Raw genomic sequence first — 22726 nt, forward strand, 5'->3', positions numbered from 1 at the left:
TTTATTTGGATGTGAAAGCAGTAAGGAGATTGGAGCAGATTGCATTTATTGCATTTCCGGTTTTCCAAATCAGTCAATATTCTTACACACTGAATAGATTTTTTGGGTAACAATTTTATTTGAGGATTTTATTGTAGGGAGTTACCTTAATAAAAAGTCAGAAGCTGTCTGATTTAAATGTAAGAAAAAACGTTTTCTTATTAGAATTAAGATGAAGGGATCAGCTTCTACACTGCACATCGTTTAAATGGTTTCATAGGGATTTTTATTTTATTTAGTAGTATGGTCTATTAAAATAAAGATAATATTTTTGTTTTTTCTCCCAAATGGCTATAAATGTTTCTGATTTTTTTTTTGTTACGTTAACAACATATTTTAAGTTTTATACTGGAATATTCGATTTACAGATTCAGATAAGTATGTCAAATTAACAAACTTTTCTAACATTTCGAGCATTTTGTATATACTACTACTTTACTTTATTTTGCCCTACGGGCTTTAAAGGATTCCTATACCTTACACAATTTCTAAATAAAACTTACAATTCCAAAAAATTTTTTTTTTAAATTAACATAACACATTTTTCTTTCTATTCCCCACCCCTCTCCTTCTCTATCCTTTCCCTCCTCTTCCATACCTCTTTCATCCACCCTATCTCTCTTCCGTCTTCGCTCAGTATTTCTCCCCGTTCCTTTTCCTCCCTCTCTCTCATTTCACCGCAAAATTCTTCCCTTAGTTGTTCTATTTCTCTCTTGACTTCTTGATTCTCTTTTCTCAGCTCCTTTATTTCCTCTGTAATTTCCCTTTTCACTTCCTCCAGCTTTTCCAATATTTTTTCCATTTCCCTGCCTGATTTTTTCTCCACTTCCGGTGACCTTGCGGATTTTTTACTTGCCCCAAATACTTCCTCCTCCTCCTCCTCTTCTTGTTTTCCTGTTTTTCCTTTTCCAGTTCTTTTCCTTTTTTTCTTGTCTTTCTGGGACGCCTCCACCCTTCCTTGGCTAAAAGAACGGTTTCTGCCTCCCTCGCTCATAGGCTTGCTCTTTACCTCCTAGATGTCGCTGTTTTCCGTTTGTTTAACACTTCTCTTCTTTTGGGTGTTTTCTTCCTCCCCACACCGTTCAACCATCATCCTACCTTGCTTCGATAAATTCCCCTCTCCTTTGTCGTTGGTCTCTCTAATTTTTTCTGACTTTATCTTCTTTTCCGCTTCACTCTCTTTAGCTCACTTTTTACCACGTGTTGCTCACTCCGTCGGTAATACAGGAACCGCATTTTGTATATATTTATTTGATTGTCTTTAAATACATGTCTACACTAGTTAAAACTTCAGTTTTTGAAATTGATTGTTTAAAAAACAAAATATTCTCACATATTATATCCCAAGTGTAAAATTTTTTATCGGAAAATTTTTTGCTAATGAACGAAACCATCCATAAATGAGGTCAGTAGACCAATTATTCGCAAATAAGAGCACGAGACGAAGTCGAGGACTTTTATTTGATAATAATGGGTCTTCTGACCGAATAATTTATGGATGTTTGAGTTCATTAGCAAAAAAGTTTGCCGATATTAACATTTTGCACGAGGGGTATACGGCTGATTATTTCCTGAATAGAATGAAACCAAACGCATTATTTCCTTTTTATTCAAAATATTTATTAAAAAAAAATCAGGTACCGACATTTTTTATCAAATTATTATTGCACAGTGTGCATTTTAGAGAAATTTTATCGGGTTATTTTTTGTTTTCTCGTTTTGATTGGTCAATATTTGTCACGCAATTGGTCGCTAAACACATGAAGGAAATAATCAATGAAATATTTTTAAATGGAATTTCATTTTAAGAGCTTTTTCTTAGATGAAGATAATTTTGCTGTCGAAACGCGCATCAGCTTTATAAAAAACTAAATCAAGACAAGTACGAATTTATGACTTATAAAGACGAACCACTTGTTAAAGAATTTATCAATACGGAGCAAGTGGAAAGGAACAAGTTTCGGGTTATCGATGAACTATAGATCTAAAATACAGATTTTTTGATAAATACAAAAAAATACAACTCCAAATGTACCACACAGGCCAGATCCATCAAAAGATTTTGGATATTATCTTTACTAGAATAGCAGGGTTAGGGGTCCCAGCATTCATCAAGACATGCAAAAAATGTGAAATTATTTTCTGTTATTGGTTAATATATTAAGGTTTTGTTAGATTTTAATTACAGTCAAATATTTTTTTGAATGAGTAATTATTTCAGTGCAAGGCTTGAATAGCTATTTATGTACCAAGCGCGTTACAACGATGATGACGCCCGGAGAACGATGAATCCAGCTCGAGGGCTTTAGCCCGAGAGATGGATATCGTTCGATGGGCGTAATCATTCGGTGACGCCGTGGTGCATACAAGATTTTATTTTTCACTATACGTGTTCTTTAAAAAAAAAATTGGCATCTCGGCAATTATGAATTGATGAGGGCGTTATGAATTCATTACGCCCGCTTATTCTTATTACGCCCTGTATTATTCTCTGGTTATTATGGACATGTTTACGTATTTAGTATCCTAGGAGTTATCATGCAATTATACGAAAGTGAAAAATAAAAAATATAAAGTTCGCTTTACAATTGCGGCCACGGAATTTGGCCGTCACTTTCATGTTAATTAAAAAAAATGGATGTAGTCCATGCTTTATTGTCATTATGATTGATTTTTGAAATTGACATCCAAAAATTTTTCAATGTTATACTTCATTCAAATAGTTGCGAACATGCTACCAATACCTTATTTCAATAAAGATTGCACGAAATGAGGAATCGCGTTTTCTTGTAAATCAGCCAGCATCAAAATGACAAGTCTTGTAATAGCAGAAAGTGAGGTTACGAATACGTAAGGGTCGCTTTACATCTCAACCCAATGGAAATTCCCTGGCCGTAATTGTACACGAAAAAAGACATGGCATTATAACAATTTTGAATGTGTTGGTTATTCTATTTAGGTGGTAACTATCTTGTATCAAGGAGCTAAACATTTTCTTAGTTAATTGTAGCAATAACTGAATTAGTTTAGGTGATTTTTTACAAAATATTATGCAGATGAGAAGTTCGTGTTGTAAAAACTTCGCATAAATATTTAAGTCGCACGAATATGACGTTTATAAGGGTCGGGTCACACTAACAGGCATTTCACATTATACCTGTGCGATGAGCTAATGTTCATTACAACTTAGCGGAAGACAGTTTAGCGATAAGGTATATTTCGAAAGTAGTAAATATTTGATCTGCGAAGCACATTCTAACAGGCTGCTAGGGACGAATGATGGGCTAAATGAGTAGACACGGACCTGAAATGGTTTTTCGATGCTCCTATGTGATTTGTTTGGCCGCCATGACAGTGACAGCTCGGCTGTCATTCTACCGGACTGCAACTCACACCGACTTTTTTATTTCTCTGTTTTAAAGCCCGGAAAGCTAGCGCGAACTCCCTGCATTTTAAAATAATGTTTAAACGACATCAAAGTAATCGATATGATATCGTCGGGATAAGCAATCCGACAACAACCAATTATTTTAAAGTTGAAACGAACCGCTTCTATTAATACATTCTATTTTATCTGGTGACGAGATAAAACCAATTTTAATATCTGGCAACTTTCTGTTAGCGAATACATTTTAAAATAAACAACAACTTCTCATGATTTTTTCTGAAAATTTATCGTGAAAACAATGTGTTTGTGCCGCATTAAATCGCTATTAAGTCTCTTCTTCCATTAGCATGGAAAATTGTCTTCACATCTATTAAGAAAAAATTAAAAACCCATCACAAATAAATTGAGTTTTAGTTGATACGTCTAACAGACCATCCTTTCAAAGAACACCTTGATTACATTAATAATATTTATGTTAACAGCAAGTTAATGAATGCACTTTAATAATTCAATTAGTGATTGATCTTCACTCTTTATCAATTATTATTGACACTTTTTATTCACCGGACATGTTGTCTTTGAAGCAAATATTATTGTTATTTTTATCGCATTCTGGTCGTTAAGAAATATATCAATTTTGTGTTCCAAATTAGATTACGTTTTTCCTTCTGTTCATTGCATTTATAAGGAGGTTCTTGATTTTTCATACTTAAAATGTGAATAGTATGGACGTGTTTTATTGTGTAAGTATTTGTAAACGTAACAATTTTATCTGACCCTTTTAGTGGGAATTTTAGTTAATAAATAAATAGGTACGATGCATTTTATTAGTTTCAGTAAATTAAGAATTCATTGCAACCCTGTGCAGTTTGGTTAAGTAAGCACACATTAAATTATGCAGGAGTTTCAAAGAGATAAATGTAATTAAATGAATTCAAAATACAATTTATTTACAAATTTAAATCTGCTTCCAACCAGTTAAGCATATATTAATCATTTTGGGAAATTACTTTCAAATAATAATGAGAGAAAAATTGTCGCCGAGGCCGCTAGCGGCCGAGGCAGCACAATCTCGAGGATGTGAAAGGATTTCGCGGTCAAGGTGTTCATAACATTTTTTGGGCAACCGAAAATTTGTAATTACATATTATAAAACGAACAAGCAAAATTTACTTCACTGTCAATACATATCTACATATACATTGCTACAGGACAAATCGCATAAGGTTTATTTCTGAATTTATTTCAAATATCAAAATTTATCAAATATTAAAATTACGTTTACTTTAACGGCCGTCGTTAAACGTTTTACGTACGCAAAGTGCTCGTTTCGCGTACGGTTGCACAAAAAATATTTAATTTTATTCTTTAGCCAACAATAATTATCTCTGCTACGGTTTAAAGAAAAAACTTGAAAATTCATTTCAAACTCTTGCGTTTTCAACATTTTTTTTTTTTTAAATATTTCATTTCAAATAATTAAGTATAGTGTCTTTGTGAACAGAATTTTCATAAAAACTGTATTTTCATCCGAAATATGAGATTTAGCTTAGTTGGAGTGTAGGTGCAAAGGTTATGTGCCTATTTTTGGCTTGTGGGTAGTGAACTCACAGTCTATCGGGGGCATCCGTCAACGGACCTAACCGTGATTGAGTCCGGGACCCGCAAATGCATAATAAATGCAGCTACGGCTACGGCCTGCCATGCAATGTTCTGCTCTGTTCTGCCCATCAAACTGTCACAAGTGGTCTCTCGGAGCTGTTCTATCAACAATCACCGGATTTTTTTCCAATACTGATATTTTCCATTATGCAACGACGATCAGACCTAACTAATTTTGCCAGGTGATGCACTACTAATCCACAAAGCTGAGATTTTATCTGAAATGCATCTATGTATACGAAATCTCTGATTATTTCATAACTTATAAAATAGCACGATTCTCTTTTTGGGTGGTTTAAGAAAATCTAGGATTGTTGCCGAACGGTGAACTTTGCGATGATTTGCACAAATTAATGAAGTGGACGCGTTTAACGAAACAAAAATGTGTCCAAGCTCGCAACGAGCGCAGAAATTATGAAGTGGAGAGCACAATGCGGTCTACTCGCCCCTTTCGGATAAAAGGCATTCTAATCAGCAGTTCATATTTGTATATAATTTGTCTATATAAAAGGGAATCCCCCATGTATCGCTTTCAATGTGACAGACGGCCCGGAGAGACTGTTCTCCACAATAGCTTCTCTTGGCGCTCGAAGGCGGCCGACGGACGACTGCTACCGCCAATGTTTATACAACCATATGTATATCGTACGCATGAATACTTTTAAAAGGGGCACTTATCTTTACATTCCTGGGGTTCTGTGTTCCATTCATGACAGCCTCGGTCGACAAGCGAGGGCTTCTTTTGTGTCGGATCTGAATTTTTCCGCTCTAAAAAGAACACTTTTGTGTTTATGCCGTATAAACGGTAAAATGCTTCAGTGACAGTTGCTGTTCTGAATTTTAAATTCTCGATCGGTTAGGGTTCAATTTAAAAAATAATATCGGAAAGCTTTAAGCTATCTATCACAAAATAATCAGAAATTAAGGCCTTAAACAATTTTTATTGCATAATTAATTATTATCTATGATGCGATAGGTATATAAAACGAATAATCCTGGATTAGTTTAAGAAGAAATTTTTACCTTTGTATCACGGTAAAACCGTGAAATTCTTCCATATTTTTTTTTATGGAAACTGCCCGCTATTCGAACCGTTGCTTACAAGTAAAAATTTTAAAATGATATTAGTCACATAAGTTATATTGAGAAATCAAGGAAAATTAATTAGTAACAACACAAGTAACAAAAGTACAAAAGTAATGGACGGATACTATGTTTGATTGTTGAAGAAAAAGTCTTGGCATTTAAGATAACAAAGATTTTTATTACCCCATCTGCAACAGCAATTTATTCGTCCAAGCCTGGTGACCTGGTAGTGAAATTTTAAGTTTATTAAATTTTAAACAGCATAAATTGGTTCTAAATTGAATTTTACATATTTTTTTTCAGTTATGTAATACATGTTGTAATAACATTAACTTCTAAATGGCATATTGATATTTGATGCCGGCTTTGATACGGCGGCACCCCTGCAGTTAATACAGCAGCTCAATGCTTTAATGATTTGTTGTAAGGGCTGTTAAAAAGAAATGTGATATCTATCTTTCACACAAAGCAACAGAATTTTGGTTATTAATACTATGAATACGATAAATAAATAATCACAAGTCGTATCAGGTGTATTTATGAGAATCACAATTTTGGTAATTTCAGATAACGCTGTGTGTGGAAGCACGTAACTGGCATTAGTGGTCTAACCTCACCCAAATTTAAGAATTGATGTTGCATCATTTATGATAGAAATTATTTTAATTTGTAGAACGTACAATTTAAGTGAAGAAAATGAAAAACAACGTTTAACGGAAAAAATTAAAAAGTCAAAGTACGTCTTACTAAAAGTATAAGTGGAACATAATGCTTTTAACAAAAATCCCACACAATTAAAAAAATACAAAGTTAAAGTGACAAAATCCACATTTTCAAGTTTATATACTAAAATTTCTTTTAAACTCAATGATTAAAGATTATTTTTGAGTGTGTCACTTAGATGATGGAATCTTAGTTGATTACCCAGAAGTAGTTTTGTCCGACTTTAAGACAGTTATCAATTTATCCAGGAAAACTGGTCTTGAATTAAACTTTAAGAAATGCGAGATCTTTTGCTGTTCTGGAGACAAATATTTAAAAGTCATAAAGAAATTTCAAAATTTAGCACCAGGTAGGTATTAAAATTTGTAACCGAGGAAGTTTATCTCTTTTACTATTGAAAAAACTATCATTACACTAGAAAAAATCTTTTACACAAAGCTGAACTTCTCAGCAGACACGGTATAAGTATAAGTATAAACTTTAATCAAAAACTGTCTTTTCATACCAAAATTTTATTTTTTATTAAGAACAACTCAATTTTGGAAATTTTCTAATTATGTTAATTCAATTGACTCTTCTTTAAAGTCTTCTTTAGAAGAAAGAAACAATACTTAATTTACGTTTAACTGATATACAATGGTGTCAGTCCACTTCACCGATTAGATTTGGTAGATTGGGAATTCGCCGCATTTCCGCTATTTGCCTCCTTGCTTTCTTATCTTCAATTCATAGTGCTAAAAAGTTGTTTCTCTATTAGGTACTAAATTGAAAGGATAATGAGCTTATTATTTACCATTATGATGAACCATTCCACAATCTCAGATGAACTGGGATAATATCAATATAAAACGAATAATTGCCAATGACTTAATCTTTAATTCACCTAGAGACTTGGCTCGTTTTAAGGCTTTGCATTTTGCAATGCAGAGAATCAGGATCTTGGTTACATGCAATACGTTCTCCTAATATTGGTACTCTCTTAGATAACACTTCCTTCCAAGTTTGTATTGGTTTAAGATTGGGTTATAATCTTTGTACACCTCATATTTGCAAATGCAAAGCGAAAGTTGACGAAATCGGCATCCACGGTCTAAGTTGTTCCAGACACACTGAAATTAATTCTATTGTCAACCGGTCTTTGATTTCTATTCATGTTAATTCAACTTTAGAACCAAACGGACTGACTCGGGATGATGGAAAACGCCCAAATGGGGTGACTTTAGTACCATGGATTAAAGGTCAACCTTTAGTTTGGGACGTTACTGTTGTAGATACACTTGCAGACAGTTACGTTTTCAAAACATCTGAAGTTTCAGGTTTTGCCGCTGAAATGGCTTGCATAGCAAATATAGTTCAATTATTTCGTCAAATTACATATTTAAAGGTTTAACCTTTGAAACCTTAGGCCTTTGGTGCAAAAAAGCCATCGATTTCATTAATGTCATCGGAAACCGATTTATTGCGGAATCAGGCGATTCAAAATCAAAGAAATTCCTTTACTTTTCCAAATTCCTCATTATTATCGGAAATTTTTGTATTGTTAAAGAAAAATATTATGTACTTCAAACTTCATGCATTACCTAATAGAGTGTAGTATGTATCACAAATCTAGAAAATGCGTAATTATTTGTTTTTCATTTAGGTACCTTTTTTTAAATTTCTCATAGATTTAAAAAAAATATAAGTTATCCAATTTTAACAAAAGTAAAATTGAAAGTTTAACACAAATTTTTGAATTATTTTGTTTTATAGTTCTTGTATGGATCTCTATTTTTTCCAAATTGTGAAAAATTCTCCACGTGATTTATAGTTCCAATATTTTAAATTCCTTTCATTCGTTCACCCTTTGGTTGGCGTTCATATTTGTATTGCTTAAAGCTAAACAATTGAAATTTAAATTAATCTGTAAATATGACCTTCTTCCAGTCATCTTCTAATTTGATTATTTAGCGAAAAGAAAAACTTGTTCTATGGGACATCAGTATTCTACACCTGTTTTAAGATAAATATCTTTCTTGAAATCATTTTCTTAATGTACTGGTTGACTTTCAGCCAACGTTTCCACAAGTTCTGAAAGTAAATAGACGAAAATGGGCGACTTTTTTATCAAAATAATTGATTTCAATAATACTGTATTGCAATAAATGCAAAGTAATGCAGGGTCATTATAAATGATTGTCCCATCGCAGTTGGCGTTAAAAATCCACACAAGTTTTGGATGTGCCGCCAGCCTCGCACCGTTAAACAAACTAGTAGACAGATTTCCGCTACCGCCAGTAGCGCCATCTATCGGCGATACTAGTTTTATTTATGATGCTTGCGGCACATTCAACTACGTCACCAAAGCCTATTACAAGGGGACAATCATTTATAATGACCCAGGCGCGTTGAAAATAAAAAGTCCTTTAATTAAGGAAATGTGGTTAAGTAGGTCGTGAAAGAGAGAGAAACTCTTTTACAAACCCATGTCATCTTTTTAGCTGGTATGCTTTGACATTTTTTCAGATATTCTCGTATAGATATACATCATTTTGATCATCATTTATTTAAATGATTATGTAATTAATTAAGAACATTAAAATGAACTGTTATTTGAAAAAAAAATCACATCACTGCTTGCTTGCTCAGTAAATGACATTTGGTTTGACAGCTAAGGGAACTACGTTAGGCACTTGTGACTTAACCACAAACTTTTTTAAGCTCTTTACAATAATCAGATAATTCCCTTTGATATGATACTTTTAAGATTTTTTAGTGTTGTGCTAATGTTGAATTGAGATTCTGCAGAATTTTCCTAAATATATTAAATATTAGCTTCTGGAATTGGATCGTTTTTGGAGGTTTGGTTGGTTAAATAAAATTATAATTTACAAAAACATGTGACTATTTACTTAAAAAAAAATAAATGGAATCCAATGCATTGATTATATTATAACTGTCATTTGCTTATCATAGGGTGTAATTCAATTTGGTAGCAATCTGATAAAACAACTTTCAATTTTTCAAATTTGGTGGGAGCGGTCATATTTTGAACAAATTTCGCCTTAAAGTATAGTTAAACTTTAGTTAACAATTACAAAAGGATAATTGTTGGATCGAAATGCATAATTCAAAAATTGCAATTGGTATGTAGTGGCTAAGACGGACAGCGATAATACGTAGTTTCAGTTAAAGTAGAAACGGTCATAATTAATTCAGTGACATTTGTTTCTTCAAAGCTTGGTGCAATACTCGTGTAGTAATAATTACATATCATGTTTGTCTTTTCATTAGAATTTATTCGTGCGTTGCGTTATGCAAATGGAGTTATAATAACACGTATTAAGACACGCTAATTATGTATCAGGATCTTTATTTTTCTGCCGCAGGAATGAGACGGTACCGTTTGAGTTTTCCGTATAATTATTAACTCCTAAACACAGCTGTCAAAAGTACAAGTGTTTATTTCACATAAGCTCTTGACAAAATAATTACGGTGGATTTTCCGGTTTAATGTGGTTAGCATTTTCGTGCGTACGTTGTGGAGGTAAAGCCTGTCATATCGGCATAAGTTGGCGTGGGGGGTTTGATATATGGCGTGTTTGCTTAAGGGGGGACACCTGCGCTTCCGGACAGGAAGTAGTGCCCGGAAACTCTGGCACTCCAGTTTACCGGAGGAAGCAGCCTAATATCACGAGAGACTTATGGCAAATATATCGATCTGATTCTTTAACATACAGATTAATACCTCGTTGAATATTTCAACACAAAACTAAACACCCACCCTCTCGCTATCGATTGGTGAAAAAATAATTTCTCTATGGACTGCTCGGGCTTGTTAATTATTAATCGCACGACTTTGGTAAGAAATGATGAACTTTTCTACAAGTAAAATTAGAGAGATACGAGTCGAGGGGTGGCATTTAGGACATAATGGACTGCGAACCAGTGTCACGCACGCACCTGATTCCACTCACGCTCACGTTGGCCGCCTCGTTATGTCAAGTGCATAATTTCGTATGGCCACCCTTGCAATGTCGCCTCCCTCGTCGACCAGGAAATCTGCATCTTTTTAATGGGGGCAGATCGCAAACATCCTAGTCACGAGACCGTCGACAAGCGTTTACCTTCGCGGCTTTGTGCATTCGTTCGTTCGTTAATTAGCGTGTCAGATTAGATGCCGCAAGCTAATTGATTATTTAATTTGAAATTAAATTAGGACAGGGTCTAAAAAACGACAGCACCTGGACTATTCGTGTAGTTAAATTGGATGCGACATCGATCTTACTTTAACTTTTACATGTTATTATTAGTCTTCGTATCAATCGCAAATGATAACAAAATTATTAATAATGATAATTTTAACAATAGAAAATTTATTAGACGAAAAGAATAATGTGATGTTGCTGTGAAATGTGTCGGGTGTTATGAAAATGAATGCGAATATTTTAAGCGGTAATACAACTCGCCGATTTGAGTAACGATTTTTCGAAAAAGCCCTCCTTTAGAAAATAAAATCCAGAATGAATTTACATAGTATGAAAACCGTTATACGTCTATATGTAGATATACGTTAGCTTCAATTTCCTGATGTGAATAAGAAGTGGACGAAATTTAAAAATTTAGTTTCTTTGTAATAAAGATTCAAAATTATTTAAATTTCGATTTTCACTAATAGTTTGAGCGATACCGTTTATGTTTTCATTTGGTGGTCTGGGAGGTTTAAAGCAGTTTTTCTAATTTGCTGTTTTAACAAAGCTGTTAACGCATTCGTTTTGAATGCGTTAATAAGCTATTAACACAATAACACATCCGAAATCTAGGAACTATTTTCAGTTGGTAACACACATTGCCGGCAGCAAATTGACTCTGGTATTCTCTGCTATTTGCTGCATTTCTGGATAATTCATCTTTAATTCCAATTTCACTTGCGAAAAATTACAATTATGTTTAGTCTAGATTCAAATTTAGAATTTTATTTTAAATGTTAACCATGAAATAAATGTGTCACCATGTCACCAACTAAATTCCCTAAATTAGCAAATTTGATTTTATTTGTAAAAAAACATGTATTTACTCGTAATATGCAAATTAGAAAAAATAGCAAAAAAAATCGTTTTATAAAACAGTCGTGCTGCAAATCTGACTCGTGTCTTAATATAAGTTTTATAAAACTCATGTTTTAATATACTATTACCTTACAAAGTGCGGTAGAGAAAAAGTATTTGGTGATTTTATAGACTTCAGTATGTACATAAACATATAGGTGTCCCAAAAATGGCGTACTAACGGTGCACTACCGTAAACGTCAGAAAATGTTTAAAAAATTCTATTGGACTTAATTGCTGATTTGGCGGTCCTTGAAAGTAGCACTTAACAGGAAAATTATTTTGAAATATATGTATTAAATTGTCATGACAGCCACCTCTAATCGTACATATTATCACAAAGTATAAGATTACTCACTACCAATATCTAATCCTGCACAATAGTGAATTTAGAAGCTTTGGAAATCGAAAAAAATATTTTAAATCCATTACGGTAACACTGCAAGGTAATGATGTACGAGTACATCTTTGTTTACATTGTATTACCGTTAATAATAAAAATAATAATAATTAATTTTTTTGTCTGAAAAATTTTTTCCATATTTTTTCGTGTACATTTAAACGGATACGGTAGTAAGTAGTTAGTACGCCATTTTTGGGACATCCTGTATTTGCTTCGCCCATCTATCCCACTAGCGCCGGTGATTTTATACAGAAGAGAAAAAGCAAAGAAGAGTATTTTTATTTTAGAATTCTTCCTACGGTAAAAGCTGTTTGCAGCTTTTTAAATGTTGAACAACATATTTTATATCGCGCGTTCAAATGAAATCCTGGGCTGAGTAGGTGTTGGAAAAATTAAACCGTCTAGAACAGTGTATAGTTTGAATTTCCCGCCGTTTGACACGAATGACATTTGTTTATGTTTAATCGCAACATAATTGAACATGTTTGTTTTCAGCAAAGGGTGCCCTTAGATATGTGCTTCGAGATTAGGAATCGTTACGTTATTCTATTTTTGATGTAAAACATTGCAAAGAAAGAAAAAAAAGAAAAAAATGTTTGGCTCTAAATTTTAGGTTAGCTGTCAACATGCTCCAATTAATCTACGCTTTAAAAAATCACAACAATTGACGGTTTCCAACGCCTTCCCAGCCCAGGATTTCACTTGAACACTCGATATAAACATTTCTGTACGATAAATGATTTATGTTGTTAAAAAGCAGATCTGTTTACCACATAAGGTGTAAATTTGCCTTTAGTCACGGCGTCCATTGAATTAGCACTACTATTGGAATTATTCGACAATTTTCCTCATCTACTCGTAAATAGAATTATCTTTACAATGTAAAAGTAGAATTGCTTAAAAGTTGCAAAAGTTGTACTGGTTTGAAATGATAAATGATAAAATGAATAAGAAAAATTTACATTTTTTAACAATCACTAGATAATCTTCAAATTGAGATCAAAATAATTTCCATAAAGGAATCCAAAGAGTGTGATACGTTATTGACCAACGTTTTGGACATCTTTTAATCTCAGTTATTTTCAGAGTTGTAACTAACCAAAGACAGTGCAAATAAACAATTGTTAACTTTGGATGTTCACAAATAATTGAGTTAAATTTTCCAAGGAAGATTCTTTCGGCAAACTCAGTTGACTACAAATTTAAATATTACTGCATCAACAATTTAAAAAAATAAGAATGAAAAATATATCCATGCTGTCATAATGGTCTTTTCAAACAGAAATATATTTTTACCTAAATCTTTATTAGTTATTGAAAGACTTTAAAGCTACCTATTACAATTTCATAAATATCATCATATTAGTGACCCAATTATTATTAGGTGAGTAATTTTCATTTTGTTATTTAATTTCAAATCGTTATAACTTTTGTAATTTTTAAGAAATTGTAATATTACAGGTCACATTTAACGAAACGTAAAAACTGTATTTAGATACGGAAAAACATATGTTGAAAATTCATGAATAAATGCAATAGTAGGTACTGCGAATTCAACAGACATTGTACGAGTAACTAAAGCTCAGTTTACTCTTGCATCGTAAGCCGACCAGAATTCCTATCCCAGAAACGATTGATCGCACAGAAATTTTTATAGATGAGGTTTTGTTGAAAATTTTATAAGCTAAACAATTTGTCTGAACTGTTTTTATCGTAGGAATAATACTAAATGTATTATGTCAAAAATACTCTTTATCTTCAAGCGGCGAAAATCGCGCCTTTGTGTATCTCCATAGAAAGTGGTATTTTTTTCTGAGCGGAGTAGAGTGTCCACAGGCGGCTTGATCGAGTCAAATGTAAGGTCATTTGAAGTATTTGTCATAATGTATTTATTATTTGCACGATATATTTAATAATTAAATTATCCCTATTAAAGAAAAGCCTCTAAAAAAGCGAAATAACGAAATTATTGCCCAATTTAAGCGCTTCCCTTATGGTCTGTTGTGGACTTGTCCATGGCATGGATATACCGTGAGTTTTTTATTTTACTGAACATAGGATTCATGGATCTGTAAGTGTGGTTGCCTATTTCAAATGAATTGACTTGTTATAAGTATTTAGCGAATATCTGAATTATGTCCGATTCCATTGAAAACTTAATGCATTCCGCGCCTCGAAAATTGAGGCAGATCGCTGCAAACTATATAGGATCTAGTCGATCTAGTCCCACCAAAGTCCCGAAAAGTGTATGATTGCTACATAATGGTCATGACGAAAAGTATCTGACTACAAAGTAAAATGTCTGAGTTCCTTGAGAAGAATTATAAATTATTATTGTAGGTTATGGTCTGACCGGCGCTTGTGATGCGATGAATTCACCAATTTGACAATGAGTGATATCGAAGATATCTATGGGGAATCAAAAAACTTTAACATCGTTACATTAAATCTGGGTATTAGGCGATGTTAAGAAATTAATTGAATTTTTCCTTTTGTTTCTGCCTACCTACGTAAAGATCCAAAAATGATGAACTCTCCTCGTAGATGGCATAAGTACAAGATTTAAATGAACATCTAAATTAACTGAACGCCATTTAAATCACCTTTATTTATTTTCAAGATTTTCTCCTTTATTATGTTCAGCCTGTTTAAATTATTAGAAAATCTAAAAAGTTCTTGAAAGTTTAATTTTCTTAATACAACTTCGCGTACTTTGTATATTTATACTTCAGTAATTACAGAAATAACAACTATAGATAGAACTGTATTTTTTTTAATCCTGCATTAATTTTTCTGTTAAAAAAGTAGTAAAAATGTAACATATGTATACTTTTTCGTTTGTTAATGAATATTCAAAACTTGTCGGATATTGTTCAGTTGTACATCGTCGTCACTATAATACAATCTACAGATGTCACTTTTTGTTGTCAATTCCTTTAAATGGAAATGAAATAAAGCCGAAACAAAACGATTTTTCTTCCTAATCCCCTTCGTTTCGCATTTGCATAATTCACGCTATGGGCACGTCGAGAATTGCCGATGCTGCTCACGAAACGATTTCAACTTAATTTTTTAATTAATGTGTGGGCTGGACTCGTAAATAATTATCTCATCGGACCTTTTTTCGGTGATTAGCTAAATGCCCTAAATTGCTTTCAATTCGTAATAAATCGAATGCATCATTCATGGGATTACCGAACCGAACTGAAGTGATTTCACAGAGATGAAACATGAAACCTTATCATTTTTTTTTAGGTCACAGTGGCAGGAGATTTTTAGAAATCATTATCATTTTCTTTTAAATTTATTTTTCAAAATATAAATTCAACATAAAAATTTGACAACAGTTTAATAAGTTTCAGTTGACGTTTTTAGGTGAAGAATTTCAATTTTATCTTCATAAAAACTGAGTATAGTGAGTTAACCACTGCACCGATTTGATAAACTCGTGACACTGCAAAATCGAGTCGTTTTAAATTTAAACTGAAATAAAAACAGCTTATAGTGTAACACCAAGATTTATTGACTGTACTGTTATTACATGACTCAACTATAGAAAGTTTTTACAACAGGACCAATAAAAAAGTACAACTTCCACCATTTCAGGCCTATATTTATACAATTGATAAAATAAAATTATATAGGAAGCGGTTATTCACAGTATCATTTAAAAATTGTTCAGTTGTTTCGAAACCTTTGAATGTAATTTTATATTATATTTATATATATTTAAAAAGTTTCTAACACTCTTTGGAATGGACTATATTTACAGATGTCTCTTTATTTACAAAATGCAAGCAGTCGTACTTACATATAAATTGTCGAAAGGATCATGTAAAATTAAAATTAAAACTATTAATTACAAACATTATTCCAATTATTGCTTGCATCGAAAACGATTTCTTGATAAAAAATTTATACATAAATACGACCAAAGTAAACGACTTTCATTCTTCATTGATATGTAATAGGTAATTTGTTGTAAATTGTGATATGTTTTCTTTACCCTGTAATTAGGATTTTTCAGTAAATCTGTGGTTAGAGTGAGCGCGGGTATAATAATGTCTATATATTATTGCTTACATTGGAACAAAGTCTATTAAATTTAACTTAACAAAAATATTTACACAGCATCAAATATACATAATATTGCCTAAAATATATATTGCACTTTCAAATAATTCGTACGCGAACAAATAATATCACTTGAGACCAAAATACTGATAAAATTTCTTTTAATACTGTTCTGTGCTATTATGGTCCATTGAACTATACAATGACTATATTCTGCGAACTGACTAGAGTATTTATAGTTTACAATGACTTAGTCTCTAGAACCTAAAGGATAGTGACGTGAATTAACTTTGTATAAAAATTGTACTATGAAGTATGTTACAAAGGCGCTTCGGGTCAGAACAGCGTCAAAGGGAACATATTGTCTTTAATAAATCCTAGTTTCTTGTGTACTCTGAAGCGTATTCATATTTTAGAAAGATTTTTAACTTGCCTTTTACAAGCAGTTAATTAGAAAAGTCGAAGGTTATTTTACAAACGTAGAAAATAGATTCTTGATGTTATAAATTACAACGATCCAAAATGAAAAGAAGTTAAAGATCAACAAAGCGAGTCTGTGATAGAGTCGTCACATATAAAATTCTAACGCGGAAACGTACTTTACATATCCATCACTCCACCTTTTCTTGGGTTTACACACACCTCTTAAATGTATGCAAAAAATATTGGTCAATACGAATTTTTCCTGTCTGTTGTGTTGCAATATTGACTAGAACAAAATATACTCCTGTCAATCGAACATTTTGTATGTTTTCGTCAAGAATTAAAAATATTTACCCCTTTTTAACTCTTTAGCAACTTTACGCAAGGAATTGAAGGTTTTGGCACAACATTTTTCTTCAGCACTTTTTTTCGTATATTAGAAGCTGTCATTTATTTAAACAAAAGGTTTAATTATTTTGTATAAACACAATTTTTTCCAACAACAATTTTTTCTGACAACGAATTAAATGACAACTGTTGTTGAAGCTCCTTGTTCTAGAGGACATTCTGCACGGATGTTTTCTTCAGAAAATTTCAAATGCCTGACTCACTAATTCAATTTTCGATCAGTTTACAATATTCTATTTTCATTTAAGGCTATGGTGTGCAACACACACGTGCTATAGTTGGCGCGGCGAACCAGTGGAGTAATCACGAGATAGTTCATGGCGACGTCATGAAAAGACTGATTTACCCTACCTCGTCAAATTTGAGTATTGTGCGGGAAATTTAAATCTTACTATTTTAAGAACGGATGGAAATTTCGGCTGCCTGCATTGAACTGCACCATACTTCTTACTGCGCGCCCTTTAACCAATAGGAAACCACGTGAAAATCACGCCAGTTTGTTGAGTCGCCGCGCCGACTATAGGTTTCTTGACTCCTGAATATTAGCAAACAAACATTTTTGTTCCTTGTCTCAAGAAAAACAAAACACTTAATTTGTCTTTTTTTTTCTTACTAATTTAACTTGAAAGAAAGCGAAGACAGTAAAACTAAATTTAAATCACTACTTTGCTTATTAAATTTTATTAGTAAATAATTTTGTGCTGAATTAAGATTTAGATTTTTTTCACTTATTTTTTACATCAACAATTGAACGAGGAAGAACTCCACACTTTAGAACATTTAACCACTTTGTTGACTTTAGATAAAAAAGTAATAAAATTTTGTAGCGACAAGTTTTTACCTTCAATCAGTATTTTCCTTGGCTGATTCGGTCTATTTAGAGTAAAAAATTTTGAAAGCACTTCCGACCACAACGACAGGAAACGCAACTCGTAATGCACCACGTGAACAACTCGATGTCAGAATGGTGAATATCCGTGTACGCGTATTTTTGCGTAAAAGTAGTTTTTAGGTGAAGAGGGTTGAGGTAAGAATTCGGGTTTATGTACTTTGCAACTTGGATCTGGTAATTTTTCGAGGTTTAGTCCGTATACATCTTTGATGCTGTCCCTTAACCAAAAGCCCGTAAAGGTACGAAGTGTTCTCCTAATATGTACAGTGCTTTGAGCGTATTTGCTAGAATATTGCCGAGAGAACACAAGCAGGGATTCCAGCAATTTCTCCTGTCCGCAACTCAGCCGTTAATGAATGTTCACTAATTCACAGGAAACCCGAAATTAACATCCGGTCAGTGTTGCGCCGCGAACTTCATTCTCTTCTGCTTCTGCCTCTGATTGCAGAACCAAACCCTCACCACGTTCTTCTTCAGGTCGAGTTTCTCCGCGATCGCGGCGATCTTCTCGCCCGACGGCCTCGGCTGCACCGCAAAGTACGCCTCCAGACTCCTCTTCTCGGGGGCGGCTATCGACGTCCGCTTGCGCTTCTTCTCGCCGGCCGGGAGCACGCTCGGGGCGTCGGGGTCCCGCCGCTTGTTCTTGGCCTGCGCCTCGGCCTCCTCCAACCAGGCCTGCAGGATGGGCTTGAGCGCGATCATGTTGTTGTGGGAGAGCGTGAGCGACTCGAACCGGCATATCGTCGACTGCGAGAGCGCCCCCACGCCGGGCAACTTCAGATTGGCAAGGGCCTTGCCCACGTCCGCCTGCGTCACCCCCAGCTTTATCCGTCGCTGCTTGAACCGCTCGGCGAAGGCCTCCAGTTCGCGGGGGTCGGTGTCGGCGTCCGGGTGGAGTCCGGCGACGGCCGCCGCCGCCGCCGCCGCGGCCATCGCGGGGTGGTGCGCGCCGGGGTGGCCTCCGTGGTGGCCCGGGTGGTGGCCGGGGGCGTTGTGGCCCGACAGGGGGCCGCCGTGGTGGTGGTGGTTCATTACATGATTCATGCCGTACGAGTGCATGTGGGTTGATGTTTCGGACATGGGCGTCAGGGTCGTCATCGACGACGTTGATATGGGGTCCAGCATTTCCAGACCGTCCATGTGACCCATCTGGAAAAATAAATGTCAACGCTATTACCTTGCCCAAAATCGTGGGATTTTACGTGAATAATACTCGTACAAACTTTCTCACAACAATAACGTCAAATTTTCAACAACAAAAATTAAATATTTATAACTATTAATAAATAGGTATTTGTAAGAAATAGCATGTTATTAGAATCCCCATCATTTTTTTTTTCAATTTGTTCTGTTTGTTCTGTTCTTACTTTATCTGTATCAGCACATTCAAGCATTTATTAATTTAATTTTAATTACTCGCTAAGTCGCTAATTTCTTCCCAGTGTCTAAAATAGATGACATTTTTTGGTGTTATGGATGGTGAGAAGATTATAACATTATAGCGAGAACAATGTAGTAGGTTGGATAAACGGCTCTTAAGTGTCTGCTCGCTGCACTATCGGTTTATAAAATTTAAAAGAGTCATTGTTAAACGCTGTCGAGCGCATAATGCCTCAGATCGATCTTCCCGTTAAAATAGTGTTACAGGCTGTGTGTAATATGTCCGTGTATTCCCTAATCCAATTTTGTTATACACGAAGCTTATCAGCAATTGAACAGAAAAATAATGGTTGCAGTACGTTTTAGATAATAGGCATGGCAGATCGACGCAGAAATACATCGGCCAATAGCGAAGCGTGTTTCCAATAGCAATCAGCACGCACCTCATCAAACATGTATGTTCGTCATTCGTGATCACTTCCATGATGTGATTGATTATCAGTGGACAGAATCGCTCTCAGGCACACTGGAGTAAATACATTAGACACCTAACATAATCGATATTGATAGATGTTGGTTCACTTTTAGGTGGACACTCGGAATAAAGTGTGGACTTTTATGCGTGGTTTTCGAAACGACCCAATTCTGAATTTAAGGGTCGCTGTGAAACATTTTTTTTTGGGGTAAAAATTGTAAGATGTTGAATGAAATGTTGTTCAACATGCTTTTTCAATAACTTCAATCTAACAATTTTGGCGGGTGGGTGGCTTCATACAAGTTTCTTTAGTAAAGTGTCATTTTTTCCAATTGTACATGAAGAACATTTTAGATATTGTTTTTTTAGTTAAATTATGTTATAATAGTTGTTTATGCAACATGTGTATAAAACACTACTTTTTGTAGAAGTGGTAAATTTACAACGTGTGTTGTAATCACATGCTTAAGAAAATGCTTCATACACAAGTTGCATATGTAATTTTCTGCAACGTAATTTTTTTGTAAAATAAAATTATTAGGAAAAAATTAATAAACAAAAGTAAAATTAAGATGTAAAATACCGTTCTTTTTAAAATTAAACATACTGAAATAAATACGGTGAGATCAATTAAAAAATAAATCGAGTCGGCGTGTTACCTATGGCAACCCAATAACCCATGCTATAGCATAGGCTCCAAAGCAAACTCGATTTATTTTTTAAATTATCGCTCGGTATAAGCATAGTTTCGTTATTTAAAAAATATATTGTGTTTTTCAATGATACTTTAATTTTCTTGTTCATTCACTAATTATTTATTGTTACTTTGATACATTACGTCAATGTAACAATCCCACTATCAAAGCTGTGCTTTCACTCTCACGGGATTAAAATTGCTACTTTATTCCCTCTTTTGAGGGATTAAAATATCGCTTTAGACAAAGGTCATGCTAGAAGTACTTTATTTCATGCTGTGAAAAGATGGACGTAATATTGATAACTACTTTTTGTAATGCAAAAAATATAGTATTTAATTTCTAATATTGCCAATAGCAAAGTGTGCTAGATTTTCATATATTTTGATTTAAAAGAAATTAACTCGGTAAATACCCTGATCAAATAATCATATTTAGTACTAAAAAATTATCCATTTTTTTAAATTTAAAAATTTCTCCTCAATGTTGGTGTTGAAAGTCAGTTGTGAACGCACCACTCGTAAGTTGGAGAGCAAAAACACAAACAACGCAAAATGTGAGGTTAGATTTAAACATCTGATCCGGGATCTGTAATCCGTGGTGTGTTCACAATCTATTCTTCAACGCCAACTTTGAAGAGAAATTTACATGAACAGCCGATATTTTTGTTTCTTTTGTTTCTCGACTAAATCAGCACTTGTTTGTTATATGTCTAGGCGGATTGTCGAAGAAGGGACGTGAATGGTTCAGGCAATGAATAATGACAATCAAGCAGTGGTTTCGATAGTGACGTAAGTTGAGATAATTCTAAGCTATGACAAAATTGTCATGAATTTTGAAAGAGAATATTTAGATATGTTTGGCCCAGGTAACCTTGTGCGTAAAATATTGTGAGCGAGCTCCGTCTGGTCTGGTGTAAATTTATAATTATTTTAAAAATATTCCCAAATAGCATTTTTGTTCCAAAATTACCTTAAATACGAAAGTGAAACAACTTCTTCAGCAAGTCTATGAAACCTCATTCAAACGAACGAATTGATGAAATTGCTGTTTAAAATTTCACAGTTGATAGCGCCCAGCGCCATCTGTGCACATTTACGCTTCAGATTTATAATTAAAAAGCAGTACACCTTACCATTTCATCCCATTTTATTCAGTTTGTGTTCAATGTCTCGATCTTGCCTGTTTAAAAGATAAAAGCGGGGACAATTTATGTCCGCACTGTATATACGAATATAATGAATATAAAAAAATCCAATGGATGCAAATCTAGCGATCTAGCGGGCCATCGAATGCTTAGTCATTTCGAGCATTTAGAACAAACTTTTCTCTTGTTTAATTTGGTCACTTAATTTCTTCACTTTTGTTTGATGAATGAGTATAGTTCTTTTTGTATTCAGAAAACAAATCTCTCCAATACTGAATAAAAAAAAATTACAATGTCATTTGAAAAAAAGAAGTTGATGTTCATCTGTCAAAAACTGGATGCAAGATTTTTTTTTTATTTAGTATTGATATTGAAGTGTTTTCAAAATTATTAATTATGTATATCATTTGTTCAAATAGGATAAAAAATAAGCAAGATACAGCATCAAAGGTTTTTCGTCAGTCACCCGGTATAATACCGAAAATAATTCATACTAAGCCAAATTTAATCAAATTTAATCACATAATTGTTATATCCCAAATGCAAAATTTTTTATCGGAAATTTTTTTTGCTAATGAACGAAAACATTCATAAATGAGGTCAGAAGACCAATTATTATTAGCAAATAAGAGTACGAGACGAAGTCGAGTGCAAAATTTTAATATCGGCAATTTTTTTGCCGATATTAAAATTTTGCACGAGGGGTATACGGCTGATTATTTTCTGAATAGAATGAAACCAAACGCATTATTTCCAATCCTTTTTATTCAAAATAATTTAAAAAAAAATCAGGTACCGACATTTTTATCAGATTATTGCACATGTGCATTTTAGAGAAATTTTA

The 22726-nt window shown here is 33.7% G+C and overlaps 2 protein-coding genes across 3 annotated transcripts in view; both read right to left on the minus strand.

The window, feature by feature from the left end:
- Positions 1 to 589: 589 nt before the first annotated feature.
- Positions 590 to 1033, minus strand: LOC138141399 (uncharacterized). Its single transcript, XM_069062112.1, has one exon. The coding sequence runs from the start codon at positions 1031 to 1033 to the stop codon at positions 590 to 592; it is 444 nt and encodes a 147-aa protein (XP_068918213.1).
- Positions 1034 to 15906: 14873 nt separating this feature from the next.
- Positions 15907 to 22726, minus strand: part of acj6 (abnormal chemosensory protein 6) — a 61710-nt gene continuing 54890 nt past the window's right edge. For both annotated transcript variants that reach the window (XM_069045638.1, XM_069045628.1), the window contains one exon: positions 15907 to 19334. In XM_069045638.1, coding sequence (XP_068901739.1) covers positions 18582 to 19334 — 753 coding nt within the window. In that variant the 3' untranslated portion in view covers positions 15907 to 18581. The remainder of the gene's footprint in view (positions 19335 to 22726) is intronic.

This window comes from Tenebrio molitor, chromosome 1 (assembly GCF_963966145.1).
Source record: "Tenebrio molitor chromosome 1, icTenMoli1.1, whole genome shotgun sequence".
Lineage (NCBI taxonomy): Eukaryota > Metazoa > Arthropoda > Insecta > Coleoptera > Tenebrionidae > Tenebrio > Tenebrio molitor.

Coding starts and splice junctions, on each gene's coding strand:
- LOC138141399 (XM_069062112.1), bottom strand. CDS start 1,033: ATGAGCGAGGGAGGCAGAAACCGTTCTTTTAGCCAAGGAAGGGTGGAG.